The 25546-nt window shown below is 46.0% G+C and overlaps 1 protein-coding gene across 1 annotated transcript in view; it reads right to left on the bottom strand.

Annotated features, from left to right (window-relative positions):
• LOC147725517 (uncharacterized) overlaps positions 1-25546 on the bottom strand; it is a 575714-nt gene that overhangs the window by 98058 nt on the left and 452110 nt on the right. The window contains exons 5-6 of the mRNA XM_086964208.1: positions 17499-17562; positions 14473-14561 (exon numbers count right to left, since the gene is read on the bottom strand). Coding sequence (XP_086820334.1) covers positions 14473-14561; positions 17499-17562 — 153 coding nt within the window. The remainder of the gene's footprint in view (positions 1-14472; positions 14562-17498; positions 17563-25546) is intronic.

The raw sequence follows: 25546 nt of genomic DNA, 5'->3' as shown, positions 1-25546 counted from the left end.
CAGGCCACATTCACAGTTCATTAAGAGTTCAGCAGGCACTAATCTGGTGCTGCACACATACCGAATAAATGTAAAAGAGACTTGCAAAAACTGAGTGCATTACCCTCACCTCCATACATATTATTTTGTAACAAACACAAGTTGTCACGAGTTTCCAGATTTCCCTATCTGGGGGTGGTTTTCGATGAAGGCTCCACGTGGCATCCCCAATTGGTGGAGAAAAAAACATCCTTGGCACGATCAATCTCCGCAGTGCTAAGTTTCTCCCGTAAATTGGGGGTGAAGCCCATTGAGGCAGTACTAAAAGTATACGCTTCCAAATGCACTGCCATCGCCATGTACGGGGCCGAATTGTGGGGTTTTAAGCAGGTTTCATCGCTTCAGGTTACAGAGGACAATTTTCTAAAAACACTTCTTTCCCTCCCAAAATCCACCGCAAACTATATAGTTCACCAGGAGTGTGGCGTGGGTTACCTGGAAGACAAAATTGCCATGGCCCCTTTATTAAAATGGTTGGCAGTCTGGTTAAATCCGGAGCTTGAGGTAAACCATGACATTTTAAAAGATTGTTTACTGCTGGACCACTGGGAAAAGATCCCCTGGTTGAAGTACGTGCAACAAATGTGTGAAAAATTGGGACGGCCCGAATTGTTCGACAAACCCTCAAGTTTGGTGAAAGGGGATCTGAAATGGGTCAAAAATACTTTTTTGCTGAATAGAGGAATGGACAGAGAGGGTAGGGAGCTGATTAAACCCTCTGTCAGGACCCATCAGCTGATCGTTTCACCTGACCCCGAACCGGAACTGTACCTTAAAGTTGTGAATAATGCTAATCATAGGTATCTGTTAACAAGGTTCCGATTGAACAAAATTCATCTTTTAATTTCTGGCCGCCCTGTTTGGACCAGGAGCACGGACTTAGTTCTATGCAAATGTGATGGCTGCTCAATTATGGACACGGCCCACTTTTTGTTCTTTTGTGATTATTTCAAAGGTATTAGAACAAAATTTATTATACCATTGTTAAGAGGAAAAGGCTTTAGGCAAGTAAAGCCAGCTTTGTTGTACCTCCAACTGTTGACAGAAATATGGGTCATTTATAATGTGGCAAAATTTTTAACTATAGCAGTGAGACTCGGCAAAAAGATCGCTTGGTCCTAGAGGACTTTTTATAAATATCAACTACTGTACGAATTCTCTAATTAGGTTACTATTGTTCATGTTGTTGTTTTTAAATTCTTGCCATCATGTACTGTATATCTCAGGGGTTATCCCCTGTTCTGTATCAATGTTATATTTTACTACGGGTGGCGTGTGGACTTTTTAATGCTTGTACACTTTTATGGTTTTTGTGATTTAAACCGAATAAAGTTTCTTTTGAACTTTGTGTGTGTGCATCCCTGCATGTATGTGTATCTGAGTGCACATATGTGTAGGTATATATGAGTGCCTATGTATGTGTGCTTGAATAGATCTACATGCATGTGTGAGTTTGTAAATGTATCTCCACTTGTTAATGCTATATATGTATGTGCATGCTTGCTTATGTGCTTGTCTATGTGAGCGTGTGTCTGTGCTTCTATGTGCTTGTGCCTGTATGTGTGTGTTTGTACGTAAGTGTGTGTGTATGCTTGTGTGGCTGCATCTATCTGTGTATGCGGCTGCAACTAGCGATTTCCAAATGTGTACATTTCAATGCATGCGTTTGTGTATACGTGTTTCTTTCTATCCGTGCTTGCACATTTGTGTGTGTCTATCTGTGCATCTATGTTTATTTGGAAAGGTTTTTTTTTTAATTGCACATAAAAGGCTTTACTAAAAACAATAACTACTGGATGGGAAAAGATTAAGCACATTAGTACCAGTGTAGCACTCCACTATATACAGAAAACAAAATTAAAAACCATTGTCATTTGTAACACCAAAAGCTCTAATTTTCAAACGAGAGACCTATTGCATTGCAAATGCTTTTTAGGTCTCGCTGAGTCAGCGTGCATTTGCTGCTAGAAGAGACTTTAGTAGGTGAGTTTTCAAAGTGCTGCTGGTTGGAGATAAGCTTGCGTTCACGCGAGCGTGTACGCGCAGCCGCCCGCCTTCAGCGCCATCTGACTTTCCTCTGGCTTGCTCTCCGCCTTCGCGCTTACAAGGGGATTATCTACGAGCCGTCATGGCTCATTAAGTGCTTTTGCGCGCCAATGCTTCTAAAATACAGCAGAGGGCGCCAATGTTTTTTTTCTACAAACTAAAGAATTAAACAAGGTGCCAAGCTTACAACATATATTTTGTCTGGATCCTTTTGCCTCCCATTTCAGTGATTAACAGATTGCTTTTCTTTTCTTTGAAATGCCTCCTCTTTTTTTCGCTTCTCCGTGTTTATGTGTCTTCTTATTCCTTTACAACTTCTTTCGCTCTTACCCCCCCCCCCCCCCCTTCCTTCTCCTCAACTCCCCTCCTTTCCTCCACATCATAACCACCTACACGGCTGTCCTCATTCTCGACATGTTTGCAGAGTTCTGTACATTACAGATCTGTCAGAAGGATTCTGTAATTAACTCTCTCAAGCTCAGGGGGACTGTTCACATCTCTTGTACAAGACCACACACACAAGCACAGAATACTTCAATACAGTGTACAATTTTGTCTGGGGTTAGGTGATATAGCTCAGAGTATCAATGCACCCGTTGCAAACATCTAAATCCATTCTGAAGGATTCGGGTATAAATCTGTGCGGTTTGACACAGCCTTTGATATTAAAGGCGATGATAAAGCAAGCACTGCAAAGCCAATAGGGCTGGCCTTTGTTATCTTTATGGGGCCATGTGTTTGAAACACATGGCCCCATAAAGACAATAAATCGGCGGACCGTGCAGCTTTTTCACTTGCACGCTTGTTGTAGGCATCACTCGGGGACACCACCACATCACTCAGGGGCACCACCACATCACTCAGGGGAACCACTCAGGGACACTACCACATCACCCAGGAACACCACCACATCACTCAGGGGCACCACCACATCACTAAGGGGAACCACTCAGGGACACTACCACATCACCCAGGAACACCATCACATCACTCAGGAACACCACCACATCACTCAGGGACACCACCACATCACTCGGGGGAACCACTCGGGGACACTACCACATCACCCAGGAACACCACCACATCACTCAGGGGCACCACCACATCACTCAGGGGAACCACTCAGGGACACTACCACATCACCCAGGAACACCACCACATCACCCAGGAACACCACCACATCACTCAGGAACACCACCACATCACTCAGGAACACCACCACATCACTCAGGGACACCACCACATCACTCAGGGACACCACCACATCACTCAGGAACACCACCACATCACTCAGGGACACCACCACATCACTCAGGGACACCACCACATCACTAAGGTACACCACCACATCACTCGGGAACACCACCACATCACTAAGGGACACCACCACATCACTAAGGGACACCACCACATCACTAAGGGACACCACCACATCACTCGGGGACACCACCACATCACTCGGGGACACCATCACATCACTCGGGGACACCACCACATCACTCGGGGACGCCACCACTTCACTTGGGGACACCACCACATCACACGGGGACACCACCACATCACTCAGCCCAACCACATCATCACTCGGCACCACAACAGCACTGTCCTTGCTTGCTACCATCAAGCATTGCCATAGCCAATAGGACTCGCATTAGGAAAGTGTAAGCTATTGGCTTTGTGAATAACAATGCTATTAATTTAGATATTTTCAAAGCCAACACATATTAAAAAAATGTGTCATTTACAATACCAATAGGCTCACACTTTCCTAATGCGAGACCTATTGCATTGCAAATGCTTGTTTTTTAGAGTGATTGGGCACACTGAGTTTGTAATAGGCCGTGAGACAGACTCAGGGGCACCACCACATCACTCAGGGGAACCACTCAGGGACACTACCACATCACCCAGGAACACCATCACATCACTCAGGAACACCACCACATCACTCAGGGACACCACCACATCACTCGGGGGAACCACTCAGGGACACTACAACATCACCCAGGAACACCACCACATCACTCAGGGGCACCACCACATCACTCAGGGGAACCACTCAGGGACACTACCACATCACCCAGGAACACTACCACATCACCCAGGAACACTACCACATCACCCAGGAACACCACCACATCACTCAGGAACACCACCACATCACTCAGGGACACCACCACATCACTCAGGGGCACCACTCAGGGGCACCACCACATCACTCCGGGACACCACCACATCACTCAGGGACACCACCACATCACTCAGGGACACCACCACATCACTCAGGGACACCACCACATAACTAAGGTACACCACCACATCACTCGGGAACACCACCACATCACTCGGGGACACCACCACATCACTTGGGGACACCACCACATCACTCGGGGACACCACCACATCACTCAGCCCAACCACATCATCACTCGGCACCACAACAGCACTGTCCTTGCTTGCTACCATCAAGCATTGCCATAGCCAATAGGACTCGCATTAGGAAAGTGTAAGCTATTGGCTTTGTGAATAACAATGCTATTAATTTAGATATTTTCAAAGACAACACATATTAAAAAAATGTGTCATTTACAATACCAATAGGCTCACACTTTCCTAATGCGAGACCTATTGCATTGCAAATGCTTGTTTTTTAGAGTGATTGGGCACACTGAGTTTGTAATAGGCCGTGAGAAAGACTCAGGGGCACCACCACATCATCAGGGGAACCACTCAGGGACACTACCACATCACCCAGGAACACCATCACATCACTCAGGAACACCACCACATCACTCAGGGACACCACCACATCACTCGGGGGAACCACTCAGGGACACTACCACATCACCCAGGAACACCACCACATCACTCAGGGGCACCACCACATCACTCAGGGGAACCACTCAGGGACACTACCACATCACCCAGGAACACCACCACATCACCCAGGAACACCACCACATCACTCAGGAACACCACCACATCACTCAGGGACACCACCACATCACTCAGGGACACCACCACATCACTCAGGGGCACCACCACATCACTCAGGGACACTACCACATCACTCAGGGACACCACCACATCACTCAGGGACACCACCACATCACTCAGGGACACCACCACATCACTAAGGTACACCACCACATCACTCGGGAACACCACCACATCACTCGGGGACACCACCACATCACTAAGGGACACCACCACATCACTAAGGGACACCACCACATCACTAGGGGACACCACCACATCACTAGGGGACACCACCACATCACTCGGGGACACCACCACATCACTCGGGGACACCACCACATCACTCGGGGACACCACCACATCACTTGGGGACACCACCACATCACTCGGGGACACCACCACATCACTCAGCCCAACCACATCATCACTCGGCACCACAACAGCACTGTCCTTGCTTGCTACCATCAAGCATTGCCATAGCCAATAGGACTCGCATTAGGAAAGTGTAAGCTATTGGCTTTGTGAATAACAATGCTATTAATTTAGATATTTTCAAAGCCAACACATATTAAAAAAATGTGTCATTTACAATACCAATAGGCTCACACTTTCCTAATGCGAGACCTATTGCATTGCAAATGCTTGTTTTTTAGAGTGATTGGGCACACTGAGTTTGTAATAGGCCGTGAGAAAGACTCTGAGAGTTTGAAACATGTTGCTGGTTAAAACTTCGGGAAATTCAAAAGATCGTGGAGTGCAAATATTCTTGTGTCCCTCTGACGCTGGATTTCTTGATGATACATAACGGGACCTGCACCCATACTTGATGGATGTGACCGGGCTCCTGCAGGGTTCCATATCTATACATCTCTATCCATAAACACACATACACAAACATATGTTTATACATACACATATAAATACACACATACATAGATACATATACATATAGCTATAGATAAATACACACAATTGCATACATATATCCATATATACAAATATATATACATTTACACATGTATATGCACACATATAGATAGACATACATATGTATATCTATGTGCTTGGATAATGTATTGGTTTGTTGTCATACTTTATTGGTTTGCTCTCATTATGAATTGGTTTACAAGCATAACATTCTATTTTTATGAACACCCTAACATTAAAAACAGATGTGTAGTGTACTGGTTGCGAAAAATAATATATATTGGTTTTCCCTCAAAGTTCTGCTTGTATGCAAAGCATAATGATTTCCATGCATAACGTACTGGTTTCTTATGCAAATGTCACACACGACCAAACTGAAAGTGGGCAACTATGTTTTCTATATACAAATTTTGAATATGTAAGCTATATGGATCTTTTTCTAAGTAATGCCGATCTAACTAGATTCAACACCGTTGAATGCGCTGGTAACATACACCACGCCTTTACATAATGTTTACATGCTCACTATTTTACAGTCTGCTAAATTCCACTTCCAAAGGACAACCAAAACATTTTTTTGAATGTAAAACGTTACTTGCAGTTGTGAATAGATAACTTGAGTAAACGATACAAGATATTGCTTTCTGGAGGCTAGCAGCAAGTGCTTCTCAGCTTCAAGGACATGGCTTCTTTCAGGGGATGGGAAAACTGAGTGTCCAGCTTCCAGAGACCTTTTGGCCCATGTCATTGTCTCCGCCCTTTCAAATCTGCTGATTAACATCATAGTGTAGTGCAAGTAAGTCAATGCACGAAGCACAGACTTCTATGTAAAACCAATTCAAACCAAGGTATTTGCTGTTCATTAACCAGTACACAATAAGGTATATAAAAAGGTAGAGTCCCTTACCCCACTCTAAGATGGCGTGCTACCTTGAAACGTCGAAACCTACACGGCACCACCTACACCAGCCCAACATGGTTGCACAACAACCAATCCAAGTACAGGCCGCATAACCACGATCTGCTCTCACAGATCATTGTGATCGCCCCTGCCACCGTTATGGACCAAACATTAAACTAATACGCTCCAATTTCCCTGCCTTGTACGCCCGACATGAGGGATATGACTACACATTACAGTTAGTCTATAGGCTTTGGGACCCCACTCCAAGATGGCGCGCGAATCTGATACCATGACGCATACACGTCATTCCCATGCACCAGGATTTTAGATCTGTTTAGCCGTGTTGCTAAGCAACCACAAACAGGACACGCCCCCGCATCACGCTATCGAGCCCGGCCATTTAACGGCGCTTGAAACCACACAACACCGCCAGCTGCTCTACGTGCCGAGCCACGTCGGTGTGTGGGATTAGGTGTAGAGGTAACTCCCTCGCGCTAATGAGGTAAGGGGGCCGTCGTGGTTGGCATGAACTCCTGACGCCAGCCGGGCTCAATGGACCTTCAGACGAAGCCTGCTGTGTCTTTTTGACCTGCCGCCCAGGGGCTCTAGGGAACTGCCCTCTCCCGGGTTGATGGCGTGGGTGTGTGGCCGGTGACACTCTCGGGTCCCCGACCACCGCAGTGTCTATCCTCGGGGGCTGCTGTCTGTTGTCAACCCTGCACCTCCCATTCCGGGATAAGTGAAAAAATGGGGGGGAGCTTCTCACGCGGAGCTTCTCACACTGGGTACACCGCTGCTAACGCATGAGGGTACGCTGTGGTGGCCCGATTGATGCCTACTGGGTCCCCGCTCGGGCTGCAGCTTGACTTGAGTGGTATGTTTCCACTGGAGCCGACTGGTGGTAGGCGAGACCACAGTGGGACTAGCCAGTGGTGTCCACTCGCAGCACTGAACTGTCCGCCCTTGAGGAGATGCCATTGCTCCCCTCATAATCAACTTCCCTTTTAATTCAAAAATACCCCCCTTTCCTACCTTTACAGATAATTACCTCACAGCGCAGGTCCCACGAGAAAAGCCTGTGGGTACCAGCACCAGTTATTGAGGGTAAGTCCAAGAAAGCCGATCACCTTTGTTTCGCGTTCTTCCTCACCCCTGCCTAGAGCACGTTTTTGGCGCTATATTCCTCACAGCACCAACCAATGTATTCAGCCATATGGTTGAGTCACGATATGTTTGTTGGAAACCTAATACGGTAACATTATACCTTTTTTACCTTCCTTAGTTGTTAAGTATTCCTTCTCCTCTCTCCACCTTTTACACTTATATACAACATTGACTATTCAATACGGATAAGTCCGCGGAGAACATTCATTATTCTATGTTTATATTTCTCCCTTTAGGGTGGATTCCGACGCAGGAACTCCTCCTGGTCCAGTCTCCAACCCCTCAGGTTGTATTTTCCACACTCGTCAGCCCAAACTGGGCTCACCATTAGTTTATGAGCACAACCTAGGTCCTGAAGAATTGCCGATAGGGCATGAAACATGTTCACCTGATCACAGACGAGGGTTGAACGGGACCAATCCCCATAGCCTGTTTGAGTCCCTGTACCCCTCTCATTTTAACAAGGTGGTTAGCTACATGAATAAATTGATCGGAGTAGACTATACCGACCTTTTTTAACACACATCCCCTCACGCTCACTACTTCACAACTTGGGGCCCTCACACTCACTCGATCAACGGCCAGGAACAAAAGATCTCCACAAAAGTGTAGCACTGTGTGCTACCCGTCAGGCATTGCAGCGCCGGCTTGACGTTGGAGCAGGAAGCCGATGATGACACGAGACAACTAGCTGGCGATATGACAACAGTCGTTAAACCAGCCTGTTGTGTGAGGCATCACTAGTTCCGACAAGGGATACCTTTCCCTTACCCTTGAATGTATATCTGCACTTAGAGAGAGGAAGAAAGACCACTCCACCATACTAACACTACTCCTTTGGGGAACTTTGTGCATCTTTTGGATATACAAAAAGGTATGCAAAAAAACAATACATCATACATGCAAATTATCAAGTAATGCTTTAAAACCAAATGGGTATACATTTAAGCTAATATATTAACTAGAGTTTTCCCTGTCTTGGACAAAGGACTCAGTCCAATATCTGGGGATACTTATGAATAGAAAACAATTAGAGCGATGGATCCCTCTCCACAGCAAGGCAGAACAGCCCTGATAAAGATGCTGCAGATCCTTAGGCTGCTGTACCTTTTTGTTAGTATACCTTTCCCCCAGGTAGTCGACAGTTCGTAAGGATTTGCACTTTACTTACTATGCTTGTATGGGGTGGTAAAGTTCCATGACCTGAGTTGGGTAAACAGTCATATAACCAGGGTTGGTTTGCTGCCCCAAACCATGAAAGATGCCTCTTAGCAGTACAGGTATATTACACTATCTATTGGGGGAACCTGCAGGGCGCTGCACCACACCCTCCAATCAAAAGAGATCAACTGGATACAGGGTCACTTAGCACCCCACTGGCCGTTAAGACACCTACAGCTAGTAAATACATTCAGACGGTTTGATGCACACACTGGGCATTATGGTTATTAGCCGGGTATGCCTTCCTTTCATTTTTTCCACTTCGGTGCTCATTGTCACCAACCCAGCCTTTCTCAGTCTGAAGAGTAGTCAGTGCAAATTACTTTTAAATGAATAGGCATCACTAAAGTGGGACAACTGTTCCCAGATTGAAGATTTATTCTACTGGAACAATTGTGATTACTTGGGAAAATCAATATGCTGGATATCTTAATTTGTTATCGGCTGCAACAAGAGGCCTCTGCCCTATGGGACTGTTTCCCCCTAGAACCTCAGGAGTTTCTCCCACTAACACAGATTTATTTGTCTACTAATAACAGAGGTTGGGTCTCAAGACTGTACAAGATGATGGATGGGTTGCTCCCCTCAGACAATGTCACAAGAGTAGGATGGGAGACAGATCAGGGGGTGACACTCTCCAATAAAGCATGGGGGTTCTTTTGTGAACAAACAAAACATGTGCCCATAAATCAAAGTCAGACTTATCCACTTTAATTTCTTTAAGAGAGTACATTACACTCCTGAGGAGGCGCATTGGATAGACCTTACACACCCTTCCAGCAAAGCACTAGATGCTCTACAGAACCAGCAGACTCATGCATCTTGCCAAGCCCTGTGCACCCTATACACTACTTCCGGCCGGAAATTGTTCATACGATTAGTGAAATAGCTGCAACTCACTTAAACAGTGCACCGCTATGATTGCTGTTTGGTTATGGTGTAGCTATCCCCCTTCCTTGGAGGAAATTAGCAGCACTGCTGTTAGTACTCGTTAATGCCAAGTGGCACGCGTGTGACTGAAGGTACCCCTTCCTAAACTTCCAAGAGAAGTTATATTTTGCAACGAGAGAGCTGAAAAAGAATCTCTGCAAGTGCCTAAAGGAAGTCCTAGAGACATTTGGGGCCTACCTCGAGAATTTATGATGCAAGTGTTGGCGAGGATCCACCTGTTGATGCGACAAACCCTACTGCACTTCAGGGGCACAGGGAAGCGCAGTAGCTTGTAGGTGGCTTGATATTTACTTTGAGAGGTATTTGGGAAATGCTGTTTGATGATGAATATGCCCTTGTTGCTCTGTATTGAATGAGTGTACTGTTTATCAATGTAAATTTCACCTGTATTACAGTGTTTCTGAGATGCCTGTCAATCTGCTTCAATTTTCTGTTTGATTATCTTTCGAGAGAAAATTCAATAAAAAGATTTTTAAATTAAATTAAACCAATATATTACACATAAAAACCAGTACATTACGAAAATAAACAGTACATTATGTATATATACCATTAACATTGATATATATATATATATATATATATATATATATATATATATATATATATATATATATCTCAATCAATACAGTATGCATGCAGATAAATAGGGTATTCATGCAAACCAGTAGGATACACATGTGATACAGTGCATCACTTGTGAACTAGCATTTAATGCTTTCAAACTAATATGTTGTACATTACAACCAATATATGACACATATAAACCAGTGCATTACAAGAGCAAACCAATGCATCATGTATTCGAATCAAGCAATTATGCATGCCAACCAGTCTATTATGAATACAAACCATCCGATACTGCTGTCAAACCAATAAGTTGCACATTTTAATCAATACCACAAACAAACCAGTACATTACAGTGAGGACCAATATGGTATGTATATGGGCCAGTACAATAAACATCTGCACCCAAGTAATACTCTTGCAAAACAGAACAACATGCATGGCAATCAGTGTGCTATGCATGCAAGTAATACATTTTAAGGGCAATCCATATATTACGCATCTCAACCAATACATTACACGTCTGGACCAGTGTTTTACGCATGCACAGGAGTAGGTTATGCATGCGAACCGCAATGTTATACATGAACCAATTCATTATAAGGACAAATCAAAAGTGTATGCCTACAAACCAATACACTGTGCAAGCCACGCCGCACAGTATGACACACACCAGTATTAATGTGCAAATACCAATGCACTAAGTAGAAACAGCAGTGATCGGTTTCTATAAATCTGTATATTAGAATATAAACGGATATGCTTTGTTTGAAAGAAAAACACACACACCTTAAACCTTATGCTTTTTAACATAACTCACTATGCTGTTTTTTGTTTTCAAATAATTTACCTACGCATTAACCAACACATTGGATCATCAAACTAATGTGTATGTCAACAGGTATAGTACATGCAAACCAATAAACCTTGTGTGAGCTAGTTCTGTATGCGCAAACGCACACCTAATATGATTCATGTTTAAACCAATGGAGTTGCTACATGAACTACAATGATTTATATAAACCAAAATGTGTAACATAGAAGGTAACTGAATTTTGACCTGTTTGGCTCCGTATACGAAAGTCACCACTGGAGTTATGAGAAACTTCTTTTTAACTTGCAGGAACAACCAGTTCTTTCTGGATTCTGGGAAAAGCCATACTTTAGGTCTTACCTTTTGTTATATTTCAGCATGATTAGTCCTCTTTCAGTTTCAATATTGGTCACCACAATAAAAGTCTCTCTTTGGTGCATCCTGTAGCATCCTCCCCAGCCCGGGAGAATGCACAATGAATACGCCACACATAGAGCTCTGGATTGTAGTGAGAAAATGTTCTCCCCCACATCTGATTTTGCCCTTATCCTCATTGGAAAAATCACAGCTTCCAGGGTGTGAATCTACCAAAAATGAATTCTCTCATAGGCATTCATTCCACGCACCAGCTGCGCATATCACACTACTATATGCAAATGTGTGTGCTTATCTGGACAGGTCTCTCTATTACTTCTGTCCCACAGACTTTTAGAAGGAGGTAAGGGGCATAATGAAACCAGGCCTGGAACTCTTGCTGTCACGCCGAATGTGTTTGCATCGGCCACCTACTCCTCAGCTCTGTATTAATAGACAACAGTAAGAATTCTCAGAAATTCATTTGCCATGTAGACTCTCAAACAACAAAACCCATTGGGTGTTGCCATTTTCTCAGAAAACTGCTTTGGTTAGGCAAAAAAGAAAAGCAGTCAGATAGGTGGATAAAAACGTACAAGAGACCTTTTTCATCAATGAATTGCAAACACATCTAAATCAACATCTTACTGCTCTCCAAGAGAAAGGTCTCAGAAAACCTTACTTACTACCCTATTTGCGGGCTACTGATTTAAGCAAACTACAATATTCCAGACATTATGATCACAACATTGGCTCTTCAACCATTAATGATCTCTTATCTTGGTTTGATATAAATTTTCCGCATTCATCTTCAGATAGCCCTGTACCTCTCCTGGATTCATAGAAATGGATCAGGAATCACACGGACACCTCTATTTCCAGGTGAATAGCTCCTTTAAGGTCTCTCTAGTTGCTTCCAGTGCATCAATGTGACATGGCATAGGTCATGAAATATGTGGATCCTGAAATTCTTCACAAATACATTTCCCTTTCTTTCCCAAAGTATGTCACTGCTTCTTGAGTCAGCCAGCTCCACCAACACTGTGACCATGCCTTAACCAGTGTTTGAGGCGCCTTAGAGAGCTACTCTCATGAACGACATTGAGAACTCGGTTTCTTCTTCTAGTACTGTTTCTCTGAGGGTTGTTTGTACCTCACTGCCTTGCTCTCATTTTTTAAAAGCTCCACAGTCAATGGAACTGTATGATCCTCGAACGTTTGAGTTCAACCAACGCGGTCTCATGGATCTGTGCAGCTATTTCCTTACTTATCTTGTGTTAAACTAGTCTCTACACATCTTGAATGGTCTCAGCTGTACATCCGTTTAGCTCCTCAAATGTTCCTCTAACTGCAGACATTGTCCCTCCTATACACTTCATAAAGCTTGGCATCTCCTTCAGGATCAACATGTTCATTCATTCACCCAGTATGAGAGTGCCCCACTGTTCTCTGGTGACCCATCGTTACCGCCTCAGGCTTGTCTGGTTGTTGGGCGCTTCAAGGCAAAGAAGTGCTTCCTCCATTTGGTCGGCTTCCACTCATTTTCTCCAGTGGGCATCATTATAAAAATGTGTAAGTCAACCACGGAGCGAAAGCAGATCAGCATCACACAGCTGAGGGACATCAGTGACCCTATACTGACAGCATGGTTCCGCCACCCTATATTCAACACTAGCTCTGCTTCTAGGCACCACTTATGTCTTGGCCCTATGGAAACTCTTCCACTCTGGTATCTTGTTCTATAAGGGGAAGTAGTCATTCATCTAAATTGTCACAGCCTGTCAAGTAACAGCTTGGGAAAATGAGGCACTGTTGATGGAAGTTGCTGTTCGGGAAGGCAAGCAGCCTCAACACTTGCAGTCAATGTAGGAGTGCTGCTGTGGGGTGAGTCTGCCACTCACCTGAGCAGAGGCACCTCCTTTCCAAAGTCACTCTCTACCACCTCATGCTCTGGATACTAGTGTATGTAACTGCGCTGGAGATGCACGACAGGATCCATCTTGGATCGGAGGCAATTTCTGAAAGCACACCTAGATCATTGCCTAACTATTTAGAATCCCCCTCACCCCCAAATCCTAAGCAGTGCATTTTCCACCACACACCAGGGAGTTGGTCGCCAACATCTTGAGCCTTAATTGGGAGCAGGGAGGAAAACATCCAAGCAAAAGTTTTCCGCAGTGAAGGCTTTCTTTCTATTCCTTTTTATTTTTTGAAAGCCGCTGAAGTATACTGATGGTTTGGGGGTATATCCACAAATAAATGGCTTGTGTCAAACCCTAGATGCTTGAGTGGTGCAGGTGTAACCTAATCCACTAATACAATATCATTTATGTCAATTTCATCATGCTAAAGGTCATGTGATGTAATTTCCACTGATGCCAAATGAGTATTCAGCCAGCCTGTGGTGCCACTTCAAATATACCTAGGATGTTGGTGAACTGACAAAACTGTTCTGTGACCACTATCACTGACACCTCTGTTGTTATGATTCTCAAATGCATTTACCTGGTGGGCAAGATGTACAATTAACAGTTCCTTCAGTCAAGGCTTCCTCACCAGGTGGACACGATGTGCATATACTACAGCCGTCTGTACTGCAAGAAGGAAACAACATCCCCGGGTAAGTATGTATTTAAAATATCACAATGCCTACTTTAGATATACAGCAAAAAGTAGTATTTCAATATTAATCTCAGTGCAAACACAAAATCTCACTGACCTACTCAAACATATTTACAGTACACTGAACGAGACTTTTTGGTATATTTTGCCATGTTAGTTCAAGACCATCTTATTTCAAGCTGTGAAAAAGGCTGTAATGGTGTCAATCATCCGAAATAGAAACCTAGTCTGGCAACGATTTAATCAAATAAGAATATAAAAGTGCCTTGAAGCAGTTAATGCCTGCATGACCATGAAGTCTTTCCATTTTCTGCCCGGTGATAACATGAAGCGCCTAAACCTTTTGTTTTAATTTTACCATTGCTTGCTTGATAAGATCGGCCATCCAGTCCTTTGTAGATATATTTTCTGTAGGCTTATTTTTTGTATTGTTGACACGTGTTAATTGACAGCAGGTGTTTTCCTGTACCAGGGCTGGCTTTATAGCTGGTGACGCCTGGTGCAACTGCATTTGTTGGTGTCCATGACCTCCTTCTCCACGAATTCCCTCACTACCACCCTCCAACAGTGCCCTTAATCTCGCCATAGCCCTTCTCTGACATGTATTTAAATGTTGTATGTGGCTACTCGTAGTTCATGCACACTCAGTTCTGTGATCTGCATGCAGCAGGCACATTACCCCTCTAGGGTACTTTATTATGCGTCTAAACGGCCACTAGACAAAACTTTCATCTATCTCCAGCAGGAAAATTAATCACTAAAGTCATCCTGACCTTTTTATTGTTGCCTGAAAACTGCTGGGCATACAAGGAACTCTACAGCAGGGGTTTGTTCACAATTATTTTTATTTTTTAAATCTAGTTCCCCCTGCCCCCCTTCCAGAGGTCAGCGCCAGGTGCGGCTACTCTGTCGGCACTGCCCTAACTGCCATGACCGGTACCAATCCTGTGCTACAGGAGTACTACTCAATATATCCATGAAAGCAATTGTGAATTTGGCCCTAAATGTCCAACTACCTATTATTAAAATCTCTAATAGAGCACATTCCTTGTACTAACTATGTGTGAATATTCCCAACTTAGATGTTTTAGGGCCAATTCATAAAGAGTATATGAAGTAGCATGATGGGAGTATTACAAACATGCTAAAAATGCATTTGTGATTTGGCCCCAAAATGGTTTGTATTTAACTTAAATGATCATGTACGTAAAACACCTTTTGGAGGAACCTACTGCAAAGTTCAGGAGGTTTACGGCTTGGGCTAGAAAGCACTGTGGAACGTCACCGATTCATTCACCCGAAATGCTTCCAAAGTCAGTGGTATCTAGCACAACCCAGGCAAATCTCTAGAATGATCCTGGAGTGGGGCAAGGGAATGTACTCACATTGTCCTCCGCAATATGGGAAATCGTACTAATCAATGGACCTCTGAAATACTTTGGGTCAACGATATAGGGATCATCTGGGGAATGATGTCACTATAGGTCTCAAGAACCAAGCAGATATCTAACAAAGCAACAAAGCAACACTCAGTAATGCCTCTGGTTTGCGATTCTTAGAACTGTGGTACTGATTTTGTGTACACTAGATGCTCCCTTTAAATGAATTCACTCAATCAATAATAGACATGGCTAAATTGCACAACCTTTATTTAAATGTACAGATTGTTCTAAGAACCATACAACCAAACAGGAACTCCTGTAGAAAAAAATCCAATGCTCCCGGCCTTCCTTACATGCAAAAATTGTTTCAGCAAAAGCATATCATCATCTTGCAGCCATAACTAAAGATGTGCCCAGACTGCCTGTTTCTTCCCAAACACAAGTGCTTGGGGAGATTTTGTTCACACGGAAAGCTTTCGTTAACAGAAGAACCCAGACGACAAAAAGATTTCAATTGACTCCCATTTGGCGTTTCTGTACTTACAACTTTTTTATGGATGCAGCTCATTAAGGACATTGTAGCTGCCTGTGTTTACGACGCGCACAGCACATGTTAGCACTTTTCGGGTGAGCGATTCGAAGCATAAACAAACTCATGGTTTTATTCATATTGAAATAATTTGGCACATCAGATTACCTCATTGCTGTGAAACCTAACGTCATTCCTCAGGACACATTTCAATGTCTGCACTCGAACAGATATTGCAAGAATCGGGAGCATGCGTGCAACTTGTGCGAGGGATTGAGTGATGGCGGGATGGAATCTATCTTTGTCATGAAATTATACATTGTAGCAGCAGCTGCGGGCTCTACCATTGAGTCCCAGGCCTGTTGGAGCAGCGCGCACATGTCACGGCATCACGTGCAGCCTGCTACCACTCCAGTTTAGTTTTAGGCAGTGATAGCTTAAGTGACAGCTGAGGTGCTATGCGTGACAATGCAATTCAGTGCGGTGACGCGGAGCACCACACTGAAATGCGTTAGTGTCACATCTGATGCGTGATACTTGGCAGGACTGCCAGTGCAGTCTTTGCCAGTGCTGCAGAGACTCCCCATAAAAGGTTTTTTATTTCTTAGCGACCAAGTCCAATGCACTGTGTAGATGCATTCTTTTGTAAAATAATGGCCGTTCGCTCAAATGGGATTTCCATTACTTTCGTCGGTGGGTGTGAGCAAAATGTAGGAGACTTTTTATAAATGAGAAAACAGTCTTACCGATGGCTCGAATGCAGAGCTCTTAGTTTCCCCACTTTGCATTGCGAGTTGCTCACCCGGAACAAGATCTGTCCGCGTTCTGTGACTTGTAGTTCCGATTTAATAATGGGATAAAATGAGGAGCAAATCGCACAATTCAAAGAAAAAACTTGATTTGAGTGATCTGCTCATGCGTGGACCTGGGATAGTCGAGACTTCTGTGAATGAGCATCTACAAAGTACCAACATGTGCAAAAGAGCTTGTTTTCTTACTTGCAAAATGATCCTTCTTGGCAGGGTAGGCAGGTCGTAGATTTTTGCTCAGAGGCATAATATCCTGTAAAAAAGACAAAGACCGGCCTTATCAGTTAAACGCTCACAGAGTTTGAAAATTCAAGAATACTCGTTTTTATTGATTACTTTTTCCAGAGTAAAAATGTAAACACACGTATTCTTCGATTTTCAGTCAACCTAGTTTAACTCATAACATAAATATCCAAAGTAAGAGTTTTTTCCTTCCAAAATGCAGTTTGTGGCAAGATGCGGACACTGGGCCCAATTCACAGAACGAACTTAAGACTCAATCCTAAACTTACTACTATTTTTGTATTCATAGAATGCACTTACTACTTTTGGCATTCACAGAATGAACTTACTACTTTTGGTATTCACAGAAGTTAGGATTTTGTCTTAAGTCTGTCTTAACACCTTGCCTGCGGCGCCGATTCTCCCCCGGTGCTGAACATTCCATTCGCGGGTGTGGTCATGACGGAACGGTTCTGTCATGAGCACAGCTCGACCGATGCTCATGACGGAACCGTTCCATCATGAGCATCGAAGGGGTTAAGTCGGTCTTAAGTCTGTCTTAAGACAAACTTAAAACAAAATCCTAACCTCTGTGAATACCAAAAGTAGTAAGTTCATTCTGTGAATGCCAAAAGTAGTAAGTGCATTCTGTGAATACCAAAATAGTAGTAAGTTTAGGATAGAGTCTTAGATTCATTCTGTGAATCGGGCCCACTGAGCTGAAAACTAGGAGTTGCATCCCCAAAATACCACTCAATGTTTTACGAATTAGACACTAAAACAGTGTTAAGTCCAACCTTAAATGGCAACTGCTAAGACGTTTACACACATAAAAATATGCCTGTGCTTCTCAACAGAGAATAATTTTGCGCACCAACGCAATGCAGCACAAAAATGAGCAGTTCTTCTATGACAGTATTAAACCCGGCTGAGGATAGTGATTTTCTGTGGTCTAGTAGGTGGAACTTGTGTTCTTTAAGGACGTCGTCCCCTCCTATAAAGGTTTTTGATACTAAGAGAGTATCAATTAAACGGACTTGAGCGTCAAGGTGGGACAGTTTATTTCAAGATTCCAATGCTGGTTGGTTTGGCACCATCTTTCGCTGGATGGCAAAGAGAATAGAGTAACCAATAAGATGTTTTATTCTTGGGTTGCCAAACAGGGTTAGTAAAAAAAATTAAAAAAAATACTATACTACAAAAAAAATACAAACATACAGGGTGCTTCTGTGGAAAAAGGTAGGGCTAGGACCTTTCTCAAGATTTGCCCGGCGCTAACCGCCCTTGTACCATTCAAATTACCAAGCAATGAGGCAGGCGCCGGAGACCAGAAGGCAGGAAAACAGAAGTTTATTCCGACGGAGCAGAACACATCAGATCAGACAACAAGGTATCGTCTCGAGGTGCTCTCACAGCCTCTCGGAGGCCTGGCCTCTTATACACTGGTTTATGGCATGTGACCTTTCTTTATTACAATCAGAACATTGTGACATAGAGAAAAAGACATCCCCGCAATCCTCGTGTCAATCCCACCCCCATATATCCCCACAATAGAGGTCCTCAACCTGCTGATAAGAGGAGGGGGTCATCACGCAGCTGAGTGTTCCGTCGAGTCTTAGGATGTGTGCGCCTGATCATATCACAGGGGGTGGGGAGGCCTGGATCAATAGAGGGTCTTTTGAAGGAGAGCGACCTCGTACAATAAGGGGCAGTAAATGATATCTGCCGGCTTAGGCGATGGCCTCAGACCTGTGTGGACAGCTGGACACGGGGGAAGGGGTCATCAAAGGAGTGGTATTCATGCCGCGTGGACAATCGAGCTGAGGGAAGGTTTATCAACAGAGGGGCATTCATGGGAGGAGAGGAGGTGTTGGTCAGGCGCTGGCGTGACTCCCAAGGACAGGGTCATGCAGAAGGGTCATGCTCATGAGGGGGGGGGGAGGGGGAGCCAGGGTGCGCAGAGGATGCTTGCTGGGTCAGAGGGGCGCGCTGGCGATTGATCGTGGACAGGGAGACCATGATATCTAAAATGGCTGCCGTGCACGTAGTACATAGGTGACAAGCTGGCGCAGATGATGTTCAGATCGCAAACTAAAATTCCACAGTCCTCCCTTTTAACATGTCTCGCCAACTTGTCAGTTTGGATTTATCCCCATAAGGCCACGTATTTCTATTTCATAGAGGGGGCTCATGTGCTCATTTCGGAAGTCCAAAGTCTTTGGGCACATACAGTTAGAAACAAGGCCGCACAAAGGTGGCAGACATTGGATACCTAAGCAACACCCACATAATATCACAACAGGTATCAGCACGAAGGAAAACAACTTCCAACCCCAATTCTTCAAAGTGTCCCAAAACCAGCTCCCGAGCGACCATCCTTCTTGTTCTTGGTGAACCTCCGAGGAAAGTCTGTGGAGGTGCTCAATGGCTTTGTAGACTGAAGGCGAGTTATCTGGCACGTAGGTGCAGCAGCTAGATCCGATGATGCGGCATGCTCCTCCTCGGTCGGCTAGGACCACATCCAGGACAAGACGATTTTGGAGGGTCACAAGGCGGACCGCCTGAAGCTCCGCCGTGTTGTTGGCGAGGATGCCGGCCGTGATGTTGATCGTTGTTTCCACTGCCTGGGTCAGGTGTCGGATAGCACGGCTGTTTGCCATTGGGCCCCACAGGGGAACAAGTCCCTTTGCTGCATCAAGGAACTGTGCTCCGGTGGAGTCGGCTTGTCCAATGTCGTCTGCACGCCTCTGCCGGTGGTGGTTGGCAGGGGCTACATACGTGGGTGGAAGAACGAAGGCAATGTAACAGGCGCCTTTCCAACCTCTTGGGAGCCAGGTGTAAGCTTTGGTGCCACACACAAAGTACATATTCGGAGAAGCAACAAAGGAAGGGGGGTCAGCTGAGTCCAATGTTCTGGTGATTCGGCAGGCGCTGTGACCCACCAGCTGCGTTCCATGGCCTTCGAGACACACGAGACCTGTGACATTGATAACAGACAGGGCCACAGTCAGGGTGTCGGTAGTTTGTTTTTGCAGATGAGAGAAGGCGGTTCTGGCTGGATTGTGGAGCACCTGTACTTCGACTCGTTCTTTGGCTGGAATGTCTTTGAGGAAGGTGGCGCCTGCGAGCGCAGGACACAGGGCAGTAGGGGCCTTTCCAGTTCTGTTCAGCCAGAACCCAGAGTAGAAGTGTGACACTGTCCGGCTGGAGGTGGGGTTGTCCTTGTGGCTCTCTTGCATGAGGATCAACCAGGCGAGGCAGGAGCCGTGAACTGAGAAAGGAGAAGGGATGAAGGGGATGGAGTGTCCTGTGGCATGCGGGAGCAACCCGCAGATCCAGCAGTTCGTAGCATTTGCAGCAAGGTTGTGTTGGTGCAACAGTTGCACGAAGGAATTGTTCCAGAATTCCCTGCGCCTTTCTCGGAGCTGAGGCGACAGAGAGATTAGGTGATGCTCTCTCAGGGATGTTGGTTGTGCAGTAGGTAGCAATGCCTCATGAGCCGGTGTGCTTTCCTCCAGAATCCAGAAGGAGGTCATGAGGAGGAGGCAGAAGAGGAAGACAATGAAGAGTGCGATTGTCTTTGATTTGTGCAAGTTGTCAGTCTTTGGATTTCTATACTGGGTATTTCCTGTTGCTTCCATCATCTTCTTATCTGGCGCTTCCATCATCTTCTTATCTGGCGCTTCCATCACCTTCAAGGGGCTCGGTAGTGGGCAGAACCACAGACTTCGTTTAGCTTCTCTCCCGGTAACCCTTGATTGTGTTTAGGTCACCGTTCTGAGATTTAACTTAGTCCGTGGCCTACTTAGCCGAAACTCCCTCCTTTCGACGCAGGAAATACCCTTCTCTGGATGGCACAGTGGGATCAGAGAATTTTGCACGTTCGAGTGCCTCAGTATCGGGATAACAGTCCAATATCGGTCGGTCTTTGCTCAGGAGCTCTTCTTGGGCGCTGACGTTTTCTGTCGTGGCCAGGTTTGCAGAGACCTTCCGGCAATGATGCGCGTGCAGCCAGTGCTTCTTCCCCTCCACTCGGAGCGCCGTTCGGGTGGTAATCAGCACTTGCCAGGGGCCCGTCCACCGCGGTTCCAGACTCTTGGTCCGCTGGAAATTTCGTATCAACACGAAATCTCCCGGTTGGATGTCATGGCCGGGGCCCCTGGAAGCATCGGGGATGGCCTGCTGCACCTGTTGATGAATGACAGACAACGTTTTAGTTAACTTGCACAAATAATCAGATAGTAGGACGTCTGGGACGTCATGAATGGAGGTCGGTTTGGGAGCAGTCCAGAGATTCATCGGTCGCCCAAACACGACCTCGTAGGGGGTCAAATGGTGCTTGGTGGGAGTAGAGCGCATCGATAACAAGGCCAGTGGGAGGGCATCCGGCCAGTTAAGTCCAGTGGTGGCCACTATTTTTGACAATTTCAGCTTCAGTGTGGCATTATGGCGTTCCACTAGACCGGCGGATTGGGGGTGGAAGACCGCATGAAACCTTTGCTTCACCCCCAACCCCTTTAGGATTAGTTGGATAACCTCAGCTATGAAGTGGGGGCCATTGTCGCTCCATAGAATTCGACAAAGGCCATAGCGAGGGAAGAATTCCTTCAGTAGTACTTTGGCCGTAGTCATGGCAGTGTTGTCACGGGTTGGATAGGCCTCTACCCATTTGCTGAAGGCACATACGATGACTAGTACATACTTCAGGTTTTGGCATCTCTCTAGTTGGATGTAGTCCATCTGAAGGACCTCAAAGGTGTGATTGGGGGTCCCAAACCCTCCCCGGGGTACCACAGTCCCTTTCCCGGGGTTGTGTTGCAGACAGATGAGGCACTGTTGAACTAGGCGTCTGGCTGAGTCAGGGATTTTGTCGTTGTGCCAGACTTTGGAAATGAGTTCGATCATGGGTGCAGATCCTATGTGTGCGGGGGAGTGTGCAATCGTCAGTATGGGGATCAGATATGAGTCGGGCAGCAACCATTTGCTTGCATCCTTCGTTCGCCAGCAGCCCTCCTCATCCTTCAAACCCACCCTTGCCCACTTAGTCAGCTCGTGAGGGGTGCTGGCCGACTGTATGTCTCTGATCATTATCCTTGTGTCACTCCATTTTTCTGCTTGTGACCTGGTCATGTACATGCGTGTCACCGTCCTATTCTCAGCTGTGGTTCGTGCAGTGATGTCGGCCAATGCATTCCCTTGTCCGACTAAGTCTGTCACCCTTTTGTGTGCCTGACATTTGATCACCGCTAATCGTTTGGGGAGGAGAACTGCTTCAATCAGAGCGGAGACTAGATCTCCGTGGAGGATCGGGGTGCCGTGGGACGTCAGGAATCCCCTCTCCCTCCACAGGAGTCCAAAATGATGGACCACTCCGAAGGCATACTGGCTGTCCGTATATACGTTCGCTGTGGTTCCTACGGCTATGATGCATGCTCGGGTGAGGGCTATCAGCTCTGCTGCCTGGGCAGATCGCTGTGTGATGCAGGCTGTCTCAACTACTGTTCGGGCTGTCGTTACTGCATAGGCGGCTGAAGTGGTGCCATCTGGGAGTTTGATGCATGAGCCGTCTACCCATAGCTCTCCATCGGGGTCAGAAAAAGCGGTGTCTCGGAGGTCAATCCTACTCCTAGTTTGTTCGTCCGTGAGGGTCACACAGTCGTGGATGGGAGGAATGTCGGGGTCATTTTCAGGCAGGGGTAACAATGTGGCGGGATTCAAAGTCGTGCATCTCTTTAGTGTGATGTGGGGTGCAAGCAGAGTCAACTCGTACTCTGTCAGTCGTGCGCTAGTCAGGTGTTGGGTCTTTGTCTGGTTCAAGAGGGTGTCGACTGCATGGGGTACTAGCACTGTGAGGGAGTTGGAAAGTACGATTCCCTCGCTCTGACGGATAGAGACAGCAGCGGCAGCTACCGCTCGAAGGCAGGCAGGTAAGGCTCTGGCTACAGGATCAAGAGTGGCGGAGAAGTAGGCACAAGGGCGCTGCTTAGGACCAATTGATTGAGTTAGGACAGACAATGCACACCCCTCCCTTTCGTGGGTGAAGAGGGAGAAGGGTTTGGAGTAATCCGGGGTTCCGAGGACGGGTGCTGAGCAGAGTGCATCCCGTAATTCCTTAAAGGAGGCTTGACACTCAGTGGTCTAAGGAAGCGGGGAGGGGACATCTTTGGTCAGCAGGGCAAGTAATGGTTTCACAATGAGGCTGTAATTAGGCAACCACTGTCTGCAAAAAGAGGTTAGGCCAACCAAAGAGCGGACCTGCTTTTGTGTTTTTGGGATGGGGGTGTCTAGGATGGTTTGGATTCGGTCGGGTGTAAGTTTCCTCCCTTCTTTGGACAGAAGATGGCCTAGGTAAGTCCCTTGTGGCTGGCAGAACTGTAACTTCTTTTTGGAGACTTTATGGCCATTTTCTGCAAGAAAGTGTAGGAGTTGGACAGTGGCTGTCGTGGCAAGTGGGGTGGTGTCGGCCGCCAAAAGGATATCGTCAACATATTGGATCAACACCACTCCATCTGGTAGCTGGAAGGCATCTAGCTGCCTTTTGAGGGCCTGGCTGTAAATGCTGGGACTTTCAGTGTACCCCTGGGGAGCTCTACAAAATCGGTACGAGCGGGATTTTAAAGTGAAGCCGAAGAGATAACGGCTGTCTGGATGGATGGGGATAGAGAAAAACGCGTTCTTAAGGTCGATAACAGTGAAGGTGGTGGCTGTGGACGGGATGAGGGTCAGAATGGTGGTGATATCGGAGACTACAGGATATTGGGGTAAAACCACTTTGTTGATCTCTCGTAAGTCGATGATGAAGCGGTACGCTTTCTCATCTCCTTCACCTTGCTTCTTAACAATAGGTAGGATTGGGCTGTTGCAGACGTTGCTAACCACCTCTTCAACCACTCCTGCATCTACCAGAGACTGAATGATCGCTACCAGTGCCTTCTCACCCTCTGGGGATATCCGATATTGTGGGAGTTTCGGGAGCATAGCGTCCTGTCGTACAGTTATGTGAATAGGATCAATCATCATTCGCCCCACATCAGAGTCATTCTTGGCCCATAGGTACGGAGGCAGGGTGTCAAGCAAGGACATGTCAGCGTCAGTTATGGAGCACATGTGTCGTGGGGGACGGGATCTGGGCAGGTCTGGGTTGTCGTACAGGATGACTCGTATTCCATCTGGGGAACACCTAATGGTAGCTCGAAAATGTTTCAGTAAGTCAATGCCCATAATGGCGTCAGGGGAGTTGGAGGAAAGCAGGAATGTCGCGTCAGTGGTGTTGTTTTCTAGGTCAAAGGTAATAGGTACGGACAGGGGGTTAGTGGAAGGCGTTCCATCGAAACCTATCGACGTTATGTGTGAGCCAGACAAGGGTGCCCTTGGAATCAGTCGTTTTGATAACACACTACGTGTCGCCCCAGTGTCTACCAAGAATGGAGACTCTGTACCCAGGACCTTAGCGGTGACATAAGGACCTTGCTGGTCAACACAGAGCTCGACTGGATCCCTCCCTTGCCCCTGGCAGTCCTATGCAAAGTCGGGGGCATTTTCACCCTCGGACAGCTGATATTGGTTCTGTCGGGGACGGTCAAATGTGTTCAGTCTCCCTGATATGTCATTGCTGGTGTCGTTGGTGCTCCCTCGTCCTTGTACTCTATTTCTCGGACCACCTGCCACATCCCTGGAGTCCCTATTTCTATTCACTTCTAGCAAAACCGGACACTGGGATTTCCAATGGCCGAACCCTTTGCAGAAGGCGCATTGGTCATTGCTAATGTCTCTACGTCCAGTGTGGGATGTTGGGGTGTGATCTTTAGGAGGTAGATCTCTGGGGGTGGTTGATTGGTAGTTCCCCCTTTGATGTTCCCGTCCTACCGCTATACCCTGTATCTGGGCTATCATTACCCTTTCCTTTAAATCTTTCTTCTTTTTCTCGGACGCCCTATCATTCTCATTCTTTTGGTGTTCGTAATACTGAGCCATCTGAAGGATAGCTGCGGGTTTGGAGGCCCCCCAACTACTCT

This window comes from Lissotriton vulgaris, chromosome 3_2 (assembly GCF_964263255.1).
Source record: "Lissotriton vulgaris chromosome 3_2, aLisVul1.2, whole genome shotgun sequence".
NCBI lineage: Eukaryota > Metazoa > Chordata > Amphibia > Caudata > Salamandridae > Lissotriton > Lissotriton vulgaris.
This window is presented reverse-complemented; position numbering and strand designations above follow the sequence as displayed.